Source organism: Crassostrea angulata, chromosome 6, assembly GCF_025612915.1.
Source record: "Crassostrea angulata isolate pt1a10 chromosome 6, ASM2561291v2, whole genome shotgun sequence".
Lineage (NCBI taxonomy): Eukaryota > Metazoa > Mollusca > Bivalvia > Ostreida > Ostreidae > Magallana > Magallana angulata.
In genome coordinates this window covers 27,004,718-27,029,462 of record NC_069116.1, presented here as the reverse complement: position 1 = coordinate 27,029,462, position 24,745 = coordinate 27,004,718, and the positions used below count along the sequence as shown (strand labels likewise).

The 24,745-nt window shown below is 31.6% G+C and overlaps 3 protein-coding genes across 3 annotated transcripts; 2 read left to right on the top strand and 1 right to left on the bottom strand.

Moving 5' to 3' along the window:
- The first annotated feature begins 86 nt into the window (after positions 1-86).
- Positions 87-3,178, top strand: LOC128190731 (proline rich transmembrane protein 1B-like). Its single transcript, XM_052862878.1, has 3 exons — positions 87-492; positions 2,147-2,272; positions 2,513-3,178. The coding sequence occupies exons 1-3, from the start codon at positions 406-408 to the stop codon at positions 2,651-2,653; spliced, it is 354 nt and encodes a 117-aa protein (XP_052718838.1). The 5' UTR covers positions 87-405; the 3' UTR covers positions 2,654-3,178.
- LOC128190730 (putative sodium-coupled neutral amino acid transporter 7) lies at positions 2,703-11,823 on the bottom strand. Its single transcript, XM_052862877.1, has 9 exons — positions 11,667-11,823; positions 11,245-11,366; positions 10,014-10,212; positions 9,593-9,734; positions 9,182-9,274; positions 8,271-8,328; positions 7,806-8,065; positions 7,203-7,402; positions 2,703-4,183 (listed from the first exon to the last, which is right to left on the bottom strand). Exons 1-9 carry the CDS (start codon positions 11,767-11,769, stop codon positions 3,990-3,992), a joined length of 1,371 nt encoding a protein of 456 aa, XP_052718837.1. The 5' UTR covers positions 11,770-11,823; the 3' UTR covers positions 2,703-3,989.
- Positions 11,824-12,044: 221 nt separating this feature from the next.
- On the top strand, positions 12,045-23,972 carry LOC128190729 (E3 ubiquitin-protein ligase ZNRF2-like). Its single transcript, XM_052862876.1, has 4 exons — positions 12,045-12,530; positions 16,808-16,903; positions 20,073-20,178; positions 20,678-23,972. Exons 1-4 carry the CDS (start codon positions 12,218-12,220, stop codon positions 20,733-20,735), a joined length of 573 nt encoding a protein of 190 aa, XP_052718836.1. The 5' UTR covers positions 12,045-12,217; the 3' UTR covers positions 20,736-23,972.
- The last annotated feature ends 773 nt before the right edge of the window (positions 23,973-24,745 follow it).

The following is a 24,745-nucleotide window of genomic DNA, read 5'->3' as shown; positions in this document are numbered from 1 at the left end:
AGTTTTTCTCGCAGTATTGAGAAGTTGGAGTAATAGGTACAGTAGCGCCCCCCCCCCCCCCCCCGGATTAGGATTTTCATGATTTTTGAATTAATTTTTTTTTTCTTTTTTTTTTTGCTTGTCAAGATTTCTGAGGATTAGTCTAGCCCCCCACTACGCCACTGTAGTGTATGTCTAACGGAAAAGAGGACCCCATTGTTAACGTTATGAACATGTTGATAAACGGAAATTCAACATCCCTCTATGAATATGAATTATGAGCACGTGTTTGTGGGGAAAATTAAACAATATGGGTTTGTATATATTTTGGCTAGGAACAGGGGGACGAGTGTATATGCACATATATCTTCGTATGTATAGTTGTCGACATATTCTATTCTATTCTATATATATAACCATCCAATTATGCAGTTCTCAGTTCGTGGACATCAAAGTTATGATACTTTGTCCAACTCTAAAGAAAGTTCCACGTTAAAGAACAAAGAGCCAGAGGTAAGATATTGGTTGTTTGTATGGATGTAGAGGGCGGGGGTAATATTCTTTAGTGTGCAATATAAAATGAATATCAAACGCCTGTCACGTTAATCCGTACAGTATATTGACTGTCAAGTTGATATTTCCAAATTTTCCAAATAGATTTTTGCCAATTCGCTAACATTTTAGCTCACCTGGGTAGGTGGCGCTCTGCGTATTATATATTGATTCAGGAGGTTTTTTTTTTTGGGGGGGGGGGGACTACTGGCAAATTTCAAATTTTACACAAAACATTCATGAGTGAAAGTATTGTTTAATTACAGAAAAAAAAAATATTGTTTTTTCAAAAGTTTATTTTATTTAAGTTTGTACCAAACATTGGTCAAAAAGGGGCCGCAATTTGGTACGTGTATAAAAAAAAAACCCCAAAATACCTTTTGAAAAATAGTGTATATCTATTTTTTTTTTATGATGCAACCTAGGGACCAAGACACCTATAAGAATACAATTTTCATTTTATTTTTCCATTTTTAATGTCAATACGGTCTGATTAAAACCGCCTCCCCCTTCTCTTTACACTCTTCTGACGTGTCTTAAGAGAAGTGGGTGGTTTTATTCGAATTCAGACTGATGACCATAATGGTTAACATGGGTATTTTAATTGCTTCATCGTTTGAAAGTCAAAGATACCGAGTTGAGAATTCTTTGTTTTATTAGTAAACAATGTTCGAGGCTTATGTTTTGAATTGGTATATTTTCAAAATTTTAAAATTTTATCTTTTTTCTTGTTAATGTGTAGAATTATTTACTCAAACATTTTGGATAGTTGGTCAAAATTTAAAAGTGAGAAGATAAGTTACGATGGAGATATACAGAAGTTCGAATTCGTTGTTATGTCAATTTATGTAAAGAAAACTCGTGCCTTGCTTTTGTTACAAATAATGTACTGTAAAAAATTGCCATGTCTTAAACAAAATTATCGTGTAAAACAAGATAAACTAATTTCATGCGTTCATAAATGATGTTATCGTCAATATAGAGCAAGGTCCCTATTTAGAGGCTTCAATTATTTTTACTGGTATTCCTCTACATACAGAGACCCGGAACGTTTTACAGTATAGTTCAAAATATATCATAAACATGATCCTTAAGTTTTATGGGAGAGGGACAAACAATGAGTGCCGATATTGATTTAAAATGAAAATCAAAGTACTGAAAGTACGTAGAGGCACTACGCTTGGTATGTGCATGGACATTACTGTGATGGTACCAATTGATACGAATTTAAGAAAACAAAATCAGAATCATTACAAATCCCTTTAAGGCTCTGACCGGATGACTTGCGTAATCTGTGGAAGCCCCAGTTAGCACTTAATTAAATGAAAGAAGCTAGTATAAAGATGAATATATATAGACACTTTTAAGATAAATAATGTGTTTGCATGAAGTATGAATATAGACATGTTTAATTTTTTTTTTATCTTGTACTGATATATGTATAGTATGGCTATTAAACTTTGATGCTTTAGCGAGCAATTTTGACCCTCATGCATGTTGTGAAAATCACACTATTTTAAATTGTTTCAGTTATTAAATGAAAATCATCATTGATATAATAGTATGAATACATATAATTATTCTGGGGAATAAATGTATTGGAGAATAATTTTAGACAGGAATAGCAGATCAATTTGGTTACATCCTGACAGCGCCAAAAGATTACAGAGCAGAAGCAGTATTAGCAACAATCTTCTGTTTCTTTCCGCTAGGAATAGTAGCCCTAATTTATTCCTACAGGGTAAGTTTTCTAAATGTATTAAGGTTCAATGTTTGATGATGATCTTTTGAAATTAATAAATCAATGCCATTTAAAGTACGTAAAAAAAAGGCATCGTAGATTCCTTGTCTTATCAAAAGGATTTTTACCTTACATTTGTTATTACAAAACTCTGACCAAATTCTTAGGAATGACACTTGCTCTAATTTTAAGAAGGGGACTTTATAGAGTCGTCTTTAGTTATATTGTTTTGTTCTACAGGTGAAATATCATTACAAGAATAACAGACTGATTGCCGCATACTCATCGTCTAAGGTTGCTCAAGTTCTGAGTATTGTGGCTACCATCATTGGTTTGATTCTTTGGTTTGGTGGAACTATTTTTTACTTGACACAGAGATAATCAACACATGCTATAATGTTCCAAGTTTTGATATTGAAAACAATATAACTTTCTTTTCTCTAATTTATTGAACTTTATTTCATTTTCACTTTATAACTTTTATATGATGCTAGATGTTTATATATGTGTTCATGGAATGATTTGTGTTTTTGAAGTACATACATGTAAATGAAAATATCTATGTTTATGACTTGTATAATATAAACTACATTTTAAATGAAAACTATTTTAGTATGATTACATGTTTATATGATAAAAGTAAATGTGAGGTGGGTTTTTAACTGTGTTTTTTGGTTTTAAAATATCCCACCTTTACATAACTACATTAACATTAAAAACAGCCCTCATGCAAATAAATATATATCTACAAAGGTACCGTATATCTATAGACAAGTATAATGCTAAATAATGGATTTTCATTCAGGAAAAAAAGGAAAAGGCATACCAAAGTAGATATTTTGGATTTAAAAAAGCATATAAATTTAAACTGTTCTTTGCTGAAAGGTTCTGTATTTATAATGAAAATCACCAAAAACAAGGATGGAAATAGTAACCTGGTTCGCAGTATAAAATATTGTGCATAAATATATATTACACATACCGGACAGGTAATGAACTTGAAAGTCATTTAAAATACACTAAATGTTCCCAAATAAATGCAAATATGTACATTCATTTGCGACATCACAGCATTAGCTATATGTAAGGTCAAAAAACAGATTGTCCAAAGTATATTTATGGGTGCTAAGAACTTATTGTTACAGTTTTTATACTTTAAATGACACGTATCTGACTGATTATTGGTCAGGTATTTCACATTACTGCATGTACACATTCTTCATTTACTTAATATATAGTAATACTAAAATTCAATATATGCACTGTATAAGTATTTATATTTACTGTATCTCTCAAGTAGATTCAACTTTTTTCAGAGGAACATTGACAATTAAACTTTTGATCACATACCGTTTTAAAAAGACTAAAAAGTATATTAGATACAATAATAATATTTCAGGAAAAGGTGGATATAAAGTTGTCTTCCTTTTCACTTTCATTAACATAAACAACAATTTTTCGATTTTCATAAAGAAACCCCCCAAAGTATCTTGTCTCTTTCTTGAAAATTTAATGAATGTTTTTCTTAGATGTAATTTTTCGTAGCATATCCTTTTTTTTTTTTTTTTTTTAATCTCTTCACTGTTAGATGCCTATAAAAACATATTTGGCACTTGGAATTCATTTCTCTCAATGAAGTGTGTTATCTATCATCTTTTGTATATTAATAAGGATACAATCAATGCATATCACAGTTTGGAATTCACATCTATATATCTCAGCAAGTGTAAGGAGACTTATCTCCCTTGACGCCATGCTCATCTTTTATAATGGACTGAGACAGAGTTAATCCAAAGATAAAACTTCCCAAAACAATGAAGGCACAAGCACCTGCTGTAATGACCTTTAACCTAGTGGTCCAGTGACCTTGTTGCCATACTCTCTTCTGCACTGCTGAAACCACACACATTCCTACAAAAAACGAGACAAAACATATCTCAAGTCCTATTAAAATTCTATGAAGACAATCAAGTAATACATTGAAGTAAATGCATATGATATTAATGATATTTTGTTTTAAACAAGATAAGTTATATAGAGCCTGATAAATCATTAAATTTTTTTTTATAAGAAAATGCTTTGAAGAATCACACACCAGAAGGGCGCCTGTAAAGTGCGAAACGAAATCGAAACGAAACGAAACGAAACGAAACAAAATCGAACGAAACGAAACGAAACCAATCAAACCGAAACGAAACCAATCGAAACGAAACGAAATCAAACGAAACGAAACCAAAAATCGAAACGAAACGAAACGGAATTTAAACAAAACTAATATCAATTTTGACTACATAAAAGGGGAAATAAATTTATTAAAATAAATTTTCAACCATAAAATATAACTACCTGTATGTTTCAGATTGCAGCTGAAAATTTTTAAGCCGATTATCTGAAAGGACTAAGTGCGGTTTTATGCAATTTTTGCCCCCCAAATTCAAAGTTTTAGAAAGAGCTTTAAAATAAGGTGAAAGATAGTTAAAATCATATTGGAAATAAAGGTGTAAAAGGTTATCACCACAGTGACGTCATAATGTAGAAATGACGTCATGAATATTGCATTATTTTGATAAATTGATGTTTTGTAGCAAAATATGGGTGTTTTCCGGTGGTTTTTCGACTGGGAAACATCGAGCGCAGACTTGCTCAAGTACCATATTTTAGTATAATGTGTATAACTATCTGAAAAAAAACATATGTTAAAATCGCACTTGAGCAGACCTGCGCTCTATACTCCCAAATGCAAAATATAGAGCAAAAATGAGAATATTTTCATTTGTTTGCAAATTTGCGGGAATTGGGCCGTTTAGGTGACGTCATAGATACACAGCGAAAGAGCAATGATGACTAAAATCATTATTATAGTTATAGGCATCCTCTTTACTATAATTTGTGAAGATTTTATTTTTATACGATACTACTTAAAAATTGGTTAAAATCGGGGGCAGATATTTGACCATACCGCACATAGTCCTTTGCAAAAATTATATAATTATGTAAATATGTGATGTACATTCCTCGACCTTTTAATGTTTCTAATTTGTTTCATTAAATGATAAAAATGATATTCAGACGTTTTGGAGAGAGAGAGAGAGAGAGAGATGCCTTAATACTTATCAGCGACATCACAAAGCAAAGTATATACGCAAGTTTGGGAGAGAGAGAAAGAGAGAGAGAGATATAGAGATATGATGATGATGATGATGATGGTGATACTGAATGGGACATTCTAACATCAATTTTCTTTTTATCGATTTGAAATATTGTTAAAATGAAACGATCGAATACAATGTGATTTAGAGCATACTGGTTGGTTACCAGCTTCGAACATATAATAAGAATTGTTGTAATATGTATGGCATGAATTTAGACCTCGTAATTTGACAAAATTAACGTGCAAGATAAAGAGGGCTTTTTTTACCTGTGTTTTACCTTAAATCAAACATAATCCCCTCTTTCTCTCCCTTTCACACGCACGCACAATGTATTTGAATCATTTTTTGCAATATTTCATATCGATATAAAAAAATCGTGTAGTTGGAATGTCACCGTAAATACTGTAAACGCACTATATTTAGGGTGTACAACATTTGGCGGAATATAATTTTTCAACAAGTTAGCATGGATTTGATTTAGCGCATTTCTGAATTTACCTTTTTATCTATTTATAAATTTTATATTTGTCAATGTACTTGATTTTGCGGACGCCATTTTCCGCCAAAAATGCAAAATAGAATACACAGCCAAAGGGGTAAAGACAGTTTTTAATACGTTTACAGTATAATCATCTTTATATTGTGTAGTTAATGAAACAAATTTTCAACATTAAAAGGTAGAGGAATGTACATCACTTATTTACATAATTATATAATTTTTGCAAAGAAGATGGGTGAATAAGGAGTGTAAATTGCCCATATGAGGAAAGATAAGATACTATAATATTAAAATATCAACAAATCTCATATGTTCTTTCTAAATCATTAAAAACAATGTATATTTACCATAACATCGATTTATAACTCTTAAATATGTTAAATATTTGGAATAATGATGATTTAAACTGGCGTATGCGTGTCAAAACCTCCAAATAGTGTCATTTTTAGAACTTCAATTCCTTTTGTTTTAAAGAGTGGGTCTGAGCTCCAAATTTTTGTCATAGTCTATATAAGGTTTAAAGGAAATCAAACCGATTTCAATCAACAAAAACGTGGAGAGATGACCCACTATACTTTAAAAATGTCATTTTGTATCGCAACATTTGAACGTTTTAGAAAAATAATACAAGTCCGTAAATTTGTGGATGAAGTCGGATATCGTTTATTAAAATGTTCAAATATGAATATAGTTAGAAATTGGGCTTTTGTAATTATAACATTTTAAGTATATTTAGTTGGAAAAAAATTTAATTTAAAATTGTATTTTACGACTCAACCAAATGGGCATTTGCGCTATCTTGTTCCCCCATCTTATTTCGGATAATCGGCTTAAAAACTTACAGCGACAATCTGAAACATACAGGTAGTTATATTTTATGGTTCAAAAAATTATTTCAATGAATTTATTTTCACTTTTATGTAGTCAAAATTGATATTTGTTTTGTTTAAATTACGTTTCGTTTCGTTTCGATTTTTGGTTTCGTTTCGTTTGATTTCGTTTCGTTTCGATTGGTTTCGTTTCGTTTCGATTGGTTTCGTTTCGTTTCGTTTGATTTCGTTTCGTTTCGTTTCGATTTCGTTTCGCACTTTACAGGCGCCCACACCAGAAAGGTGAAATTAGGAATATTTATTTTCTCAATTTTTCAAAATGAAGTCATATTTTGTCAAAAATCATTTCAGATTGAGGTATTAAGAAAAAGATGTACAAAATATGCGTGCCATATTTAAAAATAATTTCAATGCTATTGTAGATGCTGAATATTTAGCTGAGTAAGTACCTGGGAAAATAAAAATAAAGATGGCAGCAAACGCTCCTAGAATCTGTATTACAACGCCAATGTTTGGTATAAATACTGCCAGAGCCAGCGTAAGAACAAACCAGATAATGGTGACAGACACTCGGCGCTTGAACTCAGTCTGTTCAATTCTGTCGGGGCTCATCTTGAAAATGTCTGTCCATAGACAGTCAAGAGCAGCTCTGAAAAAACAAACAGAGTTTTCTAATCAAAGACAGGCAATTTATTTCATTGGATTTATTAAAATTTTTGACCAGGGGTGTCATGGATTTTATATATGAAAGTATTTTGTTCTGATATTGATAATACATACTGTGGTTTCATCATTATTCGTTGAATACCAATTTTCGTGGATTTTGTTGTTAAGTTGATCCATGAAATTTAATGTTCATTGAAGTGCAATTTCTATTAACATTTTGTACTGATAGGGTCATTGGCCACAAATTTACGTATCCTTGAAGTTTTGATTTTCACTTTATCCACGACAATTGATACCCTTGAAAATTAATATAACCACAGTAGTATACAATTGATATTTCTTCAACACACACAATTGCAGCTGTTTATAAGATAACTGTATCCTACCTTCCACAGAAGAGAAGAATAGGATACGTTGTGTATGTCTTAATGGCAATCAACAAAACTGCTACGATAACCCATCCATCCGGATCGTATGACAATAAAATATCCGTAGTGATCATATTGCCGAAAGTAAGATATCCAAAAGCTGCCGTCCCTGTGTAGTTTAGGACACACAGAAACATGGCCACTGCCACAGTCTTAGAGAATTCTTTAAGGCATCGATTCTCCATGCATGAATAGATTGGAATGATGCTGACATGGCACTAAAATAAAATGAAAATTTACTGGTGCGTGCATTTAAGTGAAAAACTCTGGGAATAGATCAAATATGGGTTCATGTACTGTACTACATGAATTCATGTTGCAGTTGATTAGAAGCTTTAATGATGAAAAGATGAGAATAAACAGCACACTGTAAATGGTAATTCAGAAGATTATAGACATAATTCTTAGTTGTTTTTAGAATACCTGATAGGAAAAGCAAATGGTTGGAACGACCAGAAAAACATCCTCCCATTGAAGAGGTCTGATAAAATTCAAAATGCAAGGTCATTGAGATGACATTTGATAAATATGATATGTGCTAAAATTGAATTATCTTATACAAAAAAATCTACATGCAAATTTAGCTTTTTACCAGCATTCAAAGCTGCATGGTCCAATATTATTTGACTATTACAGTATGAAATAATTTCCCATACAAACCAATTATATAGCTTAACTGACTGGGAAAACTACTGCAATATCTATTATTATACACATACTTAAGCATATTAAAAAATCAGACCATGAAGCAGCTTTAAATTTGCCATTCAAGAATTTTGAAGAAGATTGCATGGAGACATAAATTTATATAGCCATTGACACAGATTATCAAAAATCAAGCAGCCATGATAATGCTAATTTTTCTTACTTTCAATAAATCCAAATATTATTAAAGCAAAGAGCTTAATGTCTATGAACATATTAGAATATAAAGTCAGGAAAATGAAAACTTGAAAGAGACAATAGAATGACAAACATTCAGCTGGAGTGCTATAAAGATTTTTTTTAAAATTTAGGATTATTGTTGCTTTAGTATTGAATCCTACAAATGATTCTAACATTGAACATCCCTCACTTGGTTTGACATCTCTTAAATCCAAGTACCAGGTAGCTTAATTATCTTTGAGAATATGTATGTAGTAGTCAAACAGCATTTCTAAACTTTTGAATTGAATTTCACATAGATTTGTATGATATATACCAGGTATAGAAACATATTTAGGAGGAAAACAACAATTTGGAAAAATTCAAAATTAGTGTGATGGGGTCTCATTTAAAACAACCTTAAAGGAGATATTTTCATTATACCTAGTAAGTGTTCAGATAGTATATACCTGACTGCAATAGCCCCTGGTTCTGGATGAGGCAGCAAATACTTGACTGTGACTAGAGCTACTACATAGAGTATACCCAACACTCCAATAAAGCTGAAAAAAAAAACACAATGAAAATATCGTTAACTTTGCTTTAAATAGTGAGAATACTGTTGTTTATTTTTATTTCATGAGATCTTATTTCTATATGATAACAGGTATAGAAAAAACATTGGAAAAATCTATGAGCAAGTCAAGATTGCATGTGTCGAAGTCTGGTTGCATGATCCTATAAGCTATTTCATGAAAATAGGTGATTGCAATCTACAAATCTCTGTTTTCCTTTTCATCTTCTTCACTTAATTCACACAAAGTTATCATGATTGCATTCATTGCAACATGAATACACCAAAGTACAAAGCAAATACAGACCTAGCATATTTCAGAAAGTCAATTCTCTTTGGGAAACACAACGGGAGTATGAGGAACACTGAGGATACACAAATTGTTGTGATGCGGTCCATGTACCAAGGATTGTGCGTGCAGTACCAGTTATGGGCCGCAAACAAGAAGACTGAAATTAAAGTAAAAAACACATATTCAACGAAAATTTTTGCAATTTTGAAAATTTTCCTCTGCAATCTCATTTTCTTAATTACCAATACAATTTTTAAAACTTATAATGATCAATATTTCATTTTTAGACCAGAAAATATAATTTCTTCTTTTCAATAAAGAACACATTGTTTGACAGCCTAATATGATATCACCAAACACCTCAAAAACTTTTGCGGCTGGTATATATTTTTGTGGCGATTTCTTTACGTGTACAATAGATCAAAAGTATAATTACACTCCTCCCACTGGTCCCCAATGATGATCAGAAATGTTATGCAAGTTCCAAAACAGTAAGTCATGATTGTAAATGCACACAGCCTCTGGGCATTCTTTCCACAGACGGATTCGACCACATCTTGGTAGGTGAGACTCTTGTTGATATCAGAGCAGTACGCTAGGATCATGATGGCACACACCACAAACACCAGCAAAATCTGAGGACAGAAAGAAAAACATGCATTAAAGATTACTCTATTGCCTATCCCAAGATATTTATGCTGCACATTTTCTTAAATTATTCTATACTTGTGAATACCACTGGGTTCAAACGAAGTTCATTCAATAGTATGAAAAAATCTACTGGGATTTTGCATTAAGTGCAAAAGAGATAAAATTGAAAAATTGTTCGAGGTATTCCGAGTGACTTCCGAATGGAGTAAAGATGTACATGTAAACATATCCCATTACAAATTTCTGAAGAAATCTGTTTTCGTTTCTGTGAATTTCTATGAGTGAAAAATGATAATGTGTCAATGAGGATATCCTGGATATACCGGTATATATATTCAGAAATTTATAATGGGAAATGTTTACATCTTTTCTCTGAAAATAATTTTCCCTTTCATTGATATCAATTGCACTTCTTTCATGCATTTTATTTGTTTTTTATTTAAAAAATAGTTTAAATGTGCTTTATAAATATCTTGGCCAGATTATACTTCAAAGTATTGTAATTTTCATCCATATAACTTCAAAACATATGCTTTCACTGATCTTTTCTTTAAAAGATGACCATGCATATATGCTACTACATATTTACATATTAGTAAGAAATATAGTTTTGATTGAAACACAAGAATAACAAAATTGTAGTCATGTAACAATACATGTATATGCTAATTAATTCAAATAAGTTGAAATCTGAACATCAAAGCTTTGGAACATGTAGGCCAATATTGAACCATTAATTTGCACATATCATGATTATTGTTATGTTGCACATAACACATATATATTTTTATTTTTTTTTAAATAGAAGTAACAAAAATGTGATGAATATTTATATTCTTTAATGGTCAAAGGCATAAATTCCATTTTAACTGGGTGCATGAGGTCACTCCATCTGAGAATGAGGGAATTCCAGCCAGACAAATAGGCCCTTTTAAAACTTGCTCATCAATATGATAGCTTTGAGTAAAATTAATATATAGTGCCTGACAAATTTGTCATTTCAAGTGAGCACTTACAGCCTGAATGAGTACTGCAATGAGAACCCCACCCGCTTGTTGATAAGCATCTGGAAAGTTCAGAAGTCCAGCTCCAAGGGCAGCATTTACGACCAGAAATACTGAGGAAAACCATGATGAACCTATATGCAATTTCCAATAAAAAAAAAGATTAAAATACATTAAATTGTTTCTTACTTTCTAGTTTATAATGATTTTGGTACTAATCCTTTCTTAAATTTTACTTGAGCATATCATTATTACATTCGTAATTCCATAAACCATTCAATAATTAACCAATGTTTATTATTAGGGGGTTTAAGAATTGGTATTAATTAAAATGAGGTGAAATCTAGAAGAAAGTTTTTTTTCCCTCTCCTTTACAGATACAATATAAGGAATATACTAAATATCATTTGATTGCCATTTGTGTCAAAATGTACCTCTTCTGGGTTCACTAATAATAATGACCTCTTTTGTCAATAAAGGGGAATCCTCGCTTGCAGTACTACTGTCTTGTAGTCTATCGTGGCTTTGAATAGACATTGTGATAGGGTCACCACAAAACACTTTTTTTTTCGTTCCCTATTCCATTGTGCTCCCTCAAGTGATGATCAGCTGTTCCGCCATTATGATATCATGTGACTGTCTAAAATGTCTTCGATAAAATTTTTTTTTCCGAAATGAAGTCAGCACAAAGTTAATTAATAAATCAACGATGTCCTCATTTTTATAAAAACAAATTTCACTCTCTAAAAAATTATGTCTCACGGTAAGAAAACAATTTATTGATTTTAAGAAACGTTTTTGTTGTGTCACATGACCGCTTTGTTGGTTCCATGACGCAAATAAGGAAGATACCAACATGGCGGACCACAATGTTAGTCAGGATTAACATGAAAACAAAGCATGAAAGAACAGTTTACATGGAGAGATTTCAAAAAGTGAGATGTTCGTATTATAGTGTATTGTCAGATATCTTATACAGCTAGTCATGGGCACCAAACAAAGTACTCCATCTCAGAGACCACGGACATTTTCAGGAAGTGGTCCCGTGCCCGGGGGCTCTGGGGCAGACGTTGCTGTGGGTTCTAGTGGGGCTTCTAACACCCGACTACGAGCCCGCAGTTTGGGACATTTCAGTGCATCTACCCCAACGGGGCTAGTGATACCACCGGGTGCCACTGCCAATGGTGACAGACGGGGTACCAGGTCGCCTGACTCGGACTCCAGTACCCCAGAGGAAGGCCCATCATTTGGCAGACAGTTTGCGCATTCTTTACCTTTACACCTTTTTGCACTTCAAGGTAAGGGAAAATAACGACCATGTTGTCAAATTGTTTGTTCAGTCTACTTTCATTTTGAAAGCAATAATGGATTTGGTATTGATAGAACAGTCCCATGGGTACTACTGTTGTAAGCACAACCAAAGACCCCTTCATGATAACTGCGGTACTGCTATCTTGCAGGGCAAAATGATATTCTTTGCGGAAATTTCAGTAGGTAGATAATTAAATGACGTAAATGATATAATTGACGTTACATCATATTTCACCAAACTATGTCATTTTGCCCTGCAAAAGAGCAGTACCGCAGTTACCATGAAGGGGTTAATTGTAATTTTTTAGTAAACTAAAAGGGTATCACATTTTGCCACACTAACTGACTGATTTAACAATTTTTAACTTTAAAAAAGCTCACTGTCAAAGATACTCTTCAAGATTTTTTTTTATCAAACTTCAAAGAATTAGCTAGATCAATGAGTGAAAGAAATAAACTAAGTCATACTATTTGGCCTTGACCTTTCCACATGACCTTGATTTTGATTTTTCTTTTTGCATTTAGGTAACTTTTTACAAATTCAAATTTATTCAGTACTTTTTTTTCCATATTAGAATGTCAAAGATATACATGGGTGTCAGGGGAAAACAATTTTATTATATATTTTAAAACTTTCTGACCTTCACCTTGCCTATGACCATATCTAATAACTTCATTAGTCTTACCTAAGTTTTAAGACACTTTTTTTTTTTTTATCAAACTTCAATAACAAACAAAAAATAATAATATACGTTGAGAGCAATTTAGCTGCAAAGATTCTAAGACACTATTATGGTTTTTTAAAATTCAAACTTCAAAATAATAAATTTATGGGTAGGAGCAAATAAAGTGTACAGTATCATTATTGTTTTTACCTTGACCTTCCCTTTGAAGTTGACTTAACTTTTTAAAAATTTTACGTTCATTTAGAAATAGCTTCCAAGAAACAATTGAATAGATTTTCATAAAAATTTTTAAATAAAAAAATAACTACCATTATGTTTTTACCATGACCTGCCAAGTGACCTTGCCTTTACTTTTCCTTATTTTGAATTTACCTTGGCCTAAAAAATTGTACCCTCATTTATTGATACAAATTATTTTTTTAAAAATAATATTTCATTTAATTGGGCCATTAAATTTTTAGTTAATTGTTATATATGACCATGAAGTTTTCAGTTAGTTATTTAAGTATCCAGCAAAATTTAATCACCATTCATTGTTCTTGATCAGATCAGTCATTACAGAGCAGATGATGTATTCTGTAAATAGGTGGAGTAAAATATTCTTGAATAGAATAAAAACAACAATTGCCCCGAATGTGTATCAATAGGAAGTTAAAATGATTAGTTTACTTTTGATGAACAAAGACCTTGATATGTGGTATTAAATGATATTCGAGTGAGAGTGCAATTATTGCTGTCTGTGTGTTCAGATCCATCGCCTTCTTAAATTACATGTTTGTCAATGTCAGCCATTAAGGCTCATAAGGTAAAAGTCATCTATTCAAACTTGAAGGGAAATGGCCTAACTTAATTGTAGGGTTAACATTAATTATCTGGGATTGTGAAGTTACTGCCCATGTTTGTGTCATTATGAAATTTATGTAAGTCAGATAGAGAGTTGTACCATACCCTCAATGCATTGAAAAAGTGACAACAGGTGCTAATATTATATACCAGTTAATATGCTAGTATTTATATATAGAGTCTGATATATACATGTAAATAGTGGATAGGTATATGTGATATGTAATTGTGACCTGTGTTACCTTCAAACATGCTCTCTGTGAGTGTACAAGTAACGTATCTTACGAAAAGTGTCCACCAAGTACCGTAGTTGTGTTACTTAGTTAACAATTTTATTTAGAACAATGAAGAACTTATGGTCATATACATTGTATATATCTACACACACACCTTGTGTTTGGACATGGAGACACTGCCAAGTTTACATTTAAAGTTTACTTAAATGGAAGTTTTACACTTGAATATTTTTTTAGTAGCCAGTGCATATACTGGGTAAACTAAAGGTCATACAAACTAGACATCATTGGTAATGATTGATAGATATCAAATGTTTATATAAAGATATCAATAAGTACATTTGCAAGTATAATCATGCATGGTTAATATGTTATATATTCTTTTAGTAGTGATTTAGATGTTGATCTTGTTAAATTCTGGTTATTTAAGGTTAGGTGATGTTTTATAACACTTAAAGTACATATTAAGTGATGTAACAGTTTGGATATTAGATATTGCCAAATTTACATAGGAAAGTTACAACTTTTTCTTTGCATTTGCACTTCAAGGTTGTGGGGGTTTACACTTCATGTGTGGATTTAAAGGGGGGGGTTTAAGGGGTCTGGACCCCCCCCTGGAAAATACAATTTTTTTAGATTCACTTCAAGTAGTAAATTTCCCTTGGACCCCCACCCCCTGAAAAATTTTCTGGATCTGCGCATCTGTACATGTTAAATGTTATACAAGGATACTTATGTAAATGGCATGTAAGACATTGTATGTTACAGATACAACTATAAACTAATTATTTGATTGTTCTTTATGATATTACTTTGATGACACTTTTGTGTTTTCTTTTAATTTCTTTGTGTACATGTATTAGCTAGAGTACAAAATTTAATTCTTACATTGTAATAGAAGGTTAGCATTGGGAAGGATGTTTACACTCCAGATGTAATGTCATAATTTACTCAAGTTTTCTTCAGGGCATAGGAACAGTATTTGATATACTGGTAAACAGTGATTTATGGGAATTGGTAATGCATAATTATTATGTCTTATTAACAAAGCTCAAATAAACAAATGTCAGCATTCCTTTGTGAATTTGTGATCAAAATGTGAAATTCCTGCATTTATTTTTCCTACAGGTATTCAACCAAGATATGATCATAAGACTATTCATATGTACATTCAAACTGAAATACATGTATAATTCATAAAGGTAACATTTCACCAAAACAATTTGCAGTCATATCCATTATGACCATAAACATTATATTGGCCATATGAGAAACTGTTATTATAATGGATCTATTAATGCTATTAAGTGTCTTCTGTTCACTTTACAATGCTCTAAGTAAATCGGAAGAACTTGTTTTCATACTAAGCTGCAATCATATTTGTTAGATCACATATATGTTTATAAATAGTATATACATGCATATATTCCTGAATTCACAAAGGGTTTTAATGAAATGCTTTTACATGTACCTTTATAATATATGTCTATTAATTGTCAAATCTGACAATCTAATCTATTGATTTTAAAAATCTCAATACAGTTAAATCATTTATGCATTGCAACATGTAATACAGAGGATTATCAATAAATATTGATTTTATAGACAGTAAATTCATTTTTGAACTTGACATGGCAAACCAGCTGCTTCAGTGTAAAACAAAAATGTTTTATAGTTTTTGCTTGCATAAATTATTTGTCTAATCATTAATTAATGGCGTAGGCCTAAGAAGTTTGGGTCGTTAAGTTTAAATGTTAGGATACTATGCTTAGATGTCTTGGAGGATGTTTTTAAATATAATTGTGTAATACCAGTGTTAATAAGGCCACACTTGACGTTTTTCCCATTGCACAATACCGTTCAATTCCATATTTCTATATCAACAAAGACAAAGTGTCAATACACACCACTACCAATGATATTAGAACTTTGTGTTGTAACTGAAAAGAGAGTTAAAACATGTATTGAAAATTGTGGGTGCATTAATTCATATTATACTGTCACTATGGAATACACAAAATGAAATTAAAAACATTATTATTTTAAAGGCCATGACTCTGGGAATTAAGCCTTTCATGTACATTCTTCATAAATTACATGTATGTGTTTACATAGATGATTTAAATAAATCCAGAAAGTGCTGGTGATATTGAGAAACTCTGGAACTGTACATTTTCTTTTTTGATCATGTGTTTATAGATATACATCTATTAGAATGTATGCATCACATATTACTCACATTGGATCAATAATGCATTTCAATTTTAATTAATATCAAATGTGCTTTGGACAGAATGGAGGTAGAACCATTTAATGTTTATAGATTATGTACTTGCAGAGATATTTGTAGCCTGGCTTTTCGTTGGGTAACTTAAAGTACATTTATGTAAACATAGTACTTATAGTTATTTCTAACCCTTTTGCTAGGTTTTAGACAAGCAAGTCACGAGGTTAATGAGGTATTTACTTAATCTTCATTCTTTTTTTCTTTATTTACAGGCATTAAATGTCCGGTGTGTGCCAAGTTTATACCTCCCGAAGAAATCGAGTGTCACTTAGTGATATGCTTGACCAAACCTAGAATCAGTTACAATGGTAATTTTTTAATATTTTAGATATCTTTTTACTCATGGTGGGTCGCTCATGGTAAAATCAAATTATCTGTGTCTAGATTGTTGCATGACCTGAGGCAAAAAACAAAACAAAAATAATATTTGTCGAGTAATCCAATTCTATGTAGACAGAACAAGGTCATTTGTGGGGGAAAGGAGATTTTATCTATGTTTATATATACATATTCTGTTAAACAGGACCCTTTTGTCCTTGTAGATTTTCTGACACCATTCTCTGGTTCATAGATATCAAAGAAAAAAAATAGGTCTCTACCTATAGATAAACTTTCTTTTGTTTCATTTGACTTGATCAGCTGGTTACATATATTTATACACTGTATTATATGTACATGCTAGTTGTGTAGGTAACCCCCCCCCCAAAAAAAAAAACAAAAAAACAAAAAAACCCAAGTCAGTTGGTTCATTTGCATTTTATCCAAAGTGACAGTGTTTACCAGCAAGTACTAGCTACATGTGCAACCCTCATGTAATCCAATGATAGTGTCTATCACCTACCACCATACAGCGTATGATAGGAACACTGACACTTGTCTTTTGTTTTATTTTTTTTTGGGGGGGGGGGGGGTGTTTGTTTTTCAAAAATTGGCATCAGCAGTATTGTTTTTTGAAATGCACCCACTAACATTGTTCTAGAAACAAAGGTAGACTTTGTCTGAAAGCAGACACACTTCCCTCTAGAAGTGGTTACATCCGCAGATGAACAAATTTTGTAAAAGTACACCATTATAACACTGCATGGATTTGGATCAACAGTGATTCAGGGCGGGGGTTATTCGTATTGAAGCTCATGTAGATAAATACGTGTGTGAGCTGTAAACAAACTGGCTTTTAACTAGGACATAACGCTTCATCCAAAAATATGATGAAAAGAAAATCCACATCATTTTCTCTACATGAAGCAAACAGACAAATAATTCTTAATGGATTTAGACAGTGAAGAGAGATTTATGTAGTGCAATTTCTGTTGTAGTGTAAACCCTCAATATATGTTTTGAAGCACATGCCATTCTTTTCTAGTTGCTTTCATTCTAACACACATTTCTTCTTAAATTTAATATTTAAAAAAAAAAGAATTGGAGGCAACTTGTTAAAAATTGCTCAACTGCCAGAAACACTTTTAAGGAACAATCATCTCTGAAAGAATGATCTTTTTGTAAATCTCGAGTCTGGGTTACACATCATCTTGGAGTTGCGGTTTAATCAATAAGCAAGCGTGGCTAATCTTTCAATATTTTATATGTTGGTTGCAAATAACTTGGTGCTTACAAGTTTTTCTTGGAATTAGTCTGCTTCGTATGTTGTGGATAAACAGAAAAAGTTTCATTTTGTAAAAGGCAAAAAAAATTTCTGTCAGGTCTTATATTCTCCCAAAGGTAGAATGAGTTCTGCTAACAGATTTCGGTATACATGTTGACCTGTGTTGTGTATGCAGAAAATTAGGAAGATAGAAGTTTAACAGTTGACTGGATAATATTGTTTTTTAAGAAAGATCTAGAAGACTGAAACTGTTTTTTAATTGGGAACTTTTAAATTATAATCAATGAATAAGATTTTCATGTTTCCAAAATAATTGATCATAATTATGATGGTAATAAGATTATATACGGGACAAAAATTGACACAGTAGACTTAAAAAGCTCCAAAATTTTATCTTGTTCTCAATTTTGACCAATATTAAAGATAAAGGTTTATATAATCTTAGTCATAACTTTATGTTATGAAATTGTTGACAGTTAGCTTGTACAGAATCTCCAATTCTGCTAGAATTAATAGAACCTGTTTATTTAAACATCCATTATAAGTCAGCTGGTGGAGAATGGCTTGTTTTTTAAAACAAGGTGATCCCATATTTTATACAAAAGTGTTTACGTCTTAGATTTCATAATCCAGTTTATAGACAGTATATGTACACAGTGCACCCATGCAGTGTCGCACAATCAAGAAAATTAATTCACCATAGCGTTCACTCATTTGAGATATAACAGGTGTGCAGGATAATTTTAGGAACTAGTAAATGTATAAATATTATATCACTGTCTGTGTCAGATAGCAATTCAGTGCAGTAGTAATTCAGTCAGCTATATGAGTTTGAGTACCGGTATATAAAGCTAGGGTGTCATGCTTTTGAAAGTCAAAATGTCAACATGGCTATATATATATATATATTAGATACATGTCCGTGAACATAAAAGGACAGTGGATGAGAGTGCATTACATGTAAACACAGATCTGAGGATCTTCAGTTTAAGCTCAAGTCATGTCCTTTCATGTACATTTGTAATTTCACTGTCACTATAATTTATAATGTAAAATCAATGTTTCACTGAATTATAACTGCATGGACATATTAAGGATCACGAGAGTTTGCTAAGTGACCAATTGGTATCCATTTTGCTTTGTCTGGCTAGCACGCAGTGTTTGAAAACTTTTCAGACCAAGACCATTTATCCATATAATGAGGGTCTCATGTATGATGACCACAACCAATAAAACTATTTCTTAAATTGTCTAACATTTAATAGCTTTCATGTTCATCTAAATCTTTACCCCATGCAATTACATGTATAACATATTTTCCTTAAGTGTTAGGGTAAATTGATGAATCATTGGATGCCAACTGCAGAGTCATTCTTTCTCTGTCTCAGATGTCTAATCTCCTTGAACTTCCCAGATTAATTTATGTGTGTTTGTCAAAATCAATTGAAAATTTCAAAAGACACTCCTGCGGATGTTTGGTTTTTTTTTACTTTGAGTGACATTTCTTCCTCAATAAGATATTTTGTGTTGCATTATTAGGGCATCGTTAATCTTTCTTAGATTGGGAAGGATGGTACTTACAAGGCTTTTTTCCTTTCAAAATTATTTATACAGTAAATTGATATTGATAATATGTTTACATTGGCTACCCTTTATAATTTTTGATTGATTTAGAGTACATAAATGTACTTTTAATATTTACTTATACAATTGATTAGTTAATCTATTTTTACATATTAATACATGTACATAAATTGATGCCTTCACATATTTTCACCTTTAGCATTTTTGGTTGAATCTCCACCCTTTAACCTTTTTAAAACTAAACGCATGTACATTCAATTTCAAAGAAAGTTCAAATTATTTTATTACAGAGGATGTCTTAGTTGAAGACAAGGGAGAATGTGTGATATGTTTTGAAGAGCTGGAGAAAGGGGATACCATTGCCCGATTACCATGTTTATGTGTATATCATAAGGGGTAAGATGTTTACATATACATGTATAATAGCATATTTGTGTAATCAAATGAATTGTAGAGAATTAATAATACATGTATTTGATAATTGTATGTTTGAAATTATTTGAGGCAAGTAAGAAATTGTATATATGGAAAAACAATACGATCTTTGTTTCTTCATCTGTTGTGAATGCTTGCATTCTCCCCAAAAAGACATACATGTAGCTTCTTAAGGGAAGTTAAAAGGTTACATGATTGAAACAGGTTTGTGATTGTTTGCCTATGACAACAATTCTTGAAAGAAAAATCATTGATTATAGTGTTTATCTGAACTTCCTAGAACAAACAAAATTTCTGGTATACAGCAAGTGGGCAAGTACTGGTAAACATGATATGGAGGGCAAAAATTGAAAGAAACTTTAAAGTTTGTGAACAAATGAATATCTTGATCAAAAGAATTTGATAAACTGACTTGAAGTTGATGGTTTCGTATCAATGTTTCTCCATGTTACATTTTCAGATGCATAGACAAGTGGTTTGAGAAGAATCGCTCTTGTCCGGAGCATCCCTCTGACTGAGGAGAAAAAGATGAAACCACTGTCATCAATACTCTACAGAGAAGAGGGCTGTATCTTCATGTCTTTAGCAGCGACCACATCAAGCAAATGTGTACTGATAAATATGGGCTTTCATTGCAAACTTCATTTATTCTTGAGAGTGTATGTAACTATGATGATATTAGGTGCCAGGTCATGGAGAGAGGAGGCTTACAATTTTTGATAGCTGCGACAAAGGAAATCCCCCATTTCCCGTTCAGCAAGCGTTAGTTTAATCTATAGTCAAGCTGTAGTGCTGGTGCATGTTTTCATCAACAACACAGGTCGTCTTTTGAAGTTCACATCCTGAGGAATGTGTGTGTGACTGGTTCACACACACTCTCACACACACACATACACACAGGTGGATGTGACAACTTCATCTGCATATCAGAGACCAGATTTTGGCATTTTCTGTATTGAATATGCAGTATCTCTGTATACTTTTCACCAACATGGCTTTTTTTGTTTTTTGTGAAACCTTCATAAAATTATGTATATGTATCTACACTGAGAGAAGATTACTGAATCACATCTTTTTTTTTATGAGATTACTTCATCTTTCTGATTGTTAGTTTGTGATATGAATATTAGTGGAAGGTGCCGCTGTTGATAAGTTTCGGTACTTGCGCCAATGTACAGTGCTGATTTTGACTTCTTCGTAGTCACTTTCAAGCTTTAAACCATTCAAGTATAACCAGATGATTTTTTTTCTTTTTCTTTTAATTATTATTGTGAAATTCAGGTCCATGATCTTAATGATGTCAATAGGGAAACAGTAGATCATCAGTCAACTTTAATTAAGTAGGTGATGTATGGTAGTAAATATTTTTCAAACAAAACTAGAATACCCTTTTCTTTCTTGAGGCTCTTATGCTTATACATGTATTAGTTTTTGAAAATTTTGGACATTTATAAAGATTCTGTCTGCCTGACAAGTGATGAGTCCAGCTGTGTGTCAAAATATGTGTTTCATCTGTGATCTTCAAAAATTTCAAATATCAATCTATTTCTAGTGTTGGTTACATTGAACACCAGTTTCTACACAAAATATTTCTTGTGAACATCTGCAGAAGCAAGTGCCTGTGAGCCTGGGTTAGTACTTAAGACAAAAAGAATATTTCAATTGAACAGTTTCCCAAATGCATGTGAGATACAAACTCTAATCATGCATGTATAGAAGCCATGCTTTAATTTCCACAGCATGGATACAAACCCTTTTGGTCTATGAATTTACTTGTGTTTTGTGTAAATGTCTCTCACAGGGTAGATATGGACTATTTGTATGTATTTTGATAGAACCAGAAACTTACACTTTGGATATTTATTAGTTGATTGGGTTGAAATATTAGTACATATACATTGTACATGATAACTGATAAAAAAATCTGCAAGTACATCTCAGAGTATCCCTCATGGCCTTCCAGTTTTACCCAGTCTGATGAAAAGAGCAGCGGTTATAATGTAATATGTGATATAGAATAAAATTCAATTGCATCTTTCATCTTGAAAAGATAGAAAATGTGCCATTGAAACATAACTCGAGATCTCTTATCATAAAATCTTACATAACTTCAGTTCAGGTATATAGAAGGGGATGGGGGTAGAACGGCTTTAAAATACAATATTCAGGATCTTTCTGATAATGAACTCTTTTGAAATGATTTTTTGATATTAATTTAAATCTTGTTAACCAGTGCTCTTTGAAAAGTTGTTACTCTATGTAAAGAAAATGCTTTACAACAAATTTTTCACTGTTAATTACTGTAAATTCCTAGTTAAAGACCTGGAATTTATATCTGTGTAAAATGGCAAGAAGCAGCCCCGGTATATTTTTAAATACTGTAAACGTATTACATTTGGCTGTGTATTCTATTTAGCGTTTTTGGCGGAAAATGGTGTCCGCTAAGTCAAGTACATCACCAATTGTAAAAAATATAAGTAGACAAAAAGGTACATTCAGATATATGCTATAATCAAATCCAAGTCAAATGTAATACGTTTACAGTATCTGACAGTTGCAATTTTTTTATATTCTCATGATTTTATACAAAATTGTGGAATTCAGTAATAGCATCAAATTGGGAATTTACAGTGATATAAACTCCTTCAGTATTCTTGTATATCCATTGTAGTATGCAAATTTTTACTTCTAAATAAAGAGAATCTACATTTGCAATACGTTCTGAACTATGATTAAATTGACATTGTGTACACGAAAGAAAGGGTTGAATTTTGTGGAAATGAAATGGCATCTAATTTTACATGAAATGACCAATTTTGTGTACTGCAAAACTGATGTACAAAAAGTGAAAAATATAGGAGATATAAGACCGTGTTGTCATCATCTAAAAAAGGATAACCAAAGTTTTAATGTGTGACTTGTTTTAAATAGCAGTACATGTAATAGGTTATTTAGATATATTTATTTTAAAGAAAATCTGTTGCCTTGTTCTTGTAAAAAAAAAAGTCAAAAACCTTATGATCTATCAAATGGATTTTATTGTTGTGCTTTATTTATTTTTTTAAGTTTGTTTCTTTTGTAATTAATATTATTCATTTCGTAGTTTTAATCCTAATAGATTTTTTTTTCTCTGACATTAAGTATTGTTTATTCAACATGCACATATTATTATAAATCAAAGAAAAAAACCCAGTTTTATGTTGTATGATTAAGGTAAAAAAGTCCATAGTTTCTCTGTCCAAAAGTTTTGAAGGGCAGGGAATCCATTTTGGTACAAGGTCTTAAAGGAGAATGGCACAAAAATATTTTATTTTTACTTTAAAATTAAAAAATTGATTTTTCTTTATTTTTCAAAATGGCAATAAAACTGATCAGTGTGGAAGCAATGGACACCTGTTGCCTGTACAGCAGAAACTAGAAATCAACATTTTTTTTTTTTTTTTGTCTGACCATTCTGGAATTGTTACTTTTGTACCTGTCTTTCAGATTTTTGTGTATTTATTTGAAATTCAGTCCACAAACAGCAAAGTCAAACAGAATCTATGGTTGACCTGATACATGCATTGCCTTGGTCACTATAGACTATATTCACAAGGGTTTCAAAAAAGTTGTATTTCATTTTATAAAGGTCTATCACCACTCATGTAAGTCTATATATTTTTGTTTTTGTTATGTTTTTGCAATATATATATGCAGATCATTTTGTAAATTTTTCATGTTTTGTGTTTTATTTGTAAATAAATTATCATTTTATATTTATGAATATTGTTTTTGCTTAGAGATTGTATTCTAAAGATTGGAATAGTATACAATTGCTCAGATGCAAGTTTAAATATGTTGAGTGACTTAATGGTGAAATCGGCAAAATGTTTTGAATGTAACTAAAGTTTTAGTAGTTGTTTCATATGCTTGTGACCAAAACCATAAAGTTACATGCTATGGTTTAAAAGTCATTGCCAAATATTTATGTTTTAAAAAATGTACTGAAGCATATGGGCAACAAATTGAGGAAATGTAATATACATGTAATGGTAACATGGATTGGAAGTAAGGGCAAAAATTACAAAAATAAAAATGGACAATCCCTGTGACATAGATATAGAATTCAATTAAAAATTTTCACAAATTTTGCTTAGAGGGCCAGCTTTACTTTCTAAAAAAAAAATACTGATAACAATGTAAAAAAGACTAAACTTCTGTTTGAAGAAAAGTAAAGGACAAAATTAAGCTTTGTTTATGATAATAGGTTGGAACCATTTAGTGATATGATTCAGTATATACATGTATTAATATTTGATGGAATCAATGAATGCTAAGCCTTTGTTCACAAGAGTTATGTAGTGCATAGTTTACATAGCATTTCTAATTGATTAAATGACATCTCTTTCAATCAGTAAAATTCTGATGCATGACCACTCAACTCTCAGTAACCCCAATTTTGCTAATACAAATTCTCAGAAATTAATATCAATAAGTATTTGATTTTTTCCAATTTATTAATTTGGTTCATTTAGCAGACATAACTAAA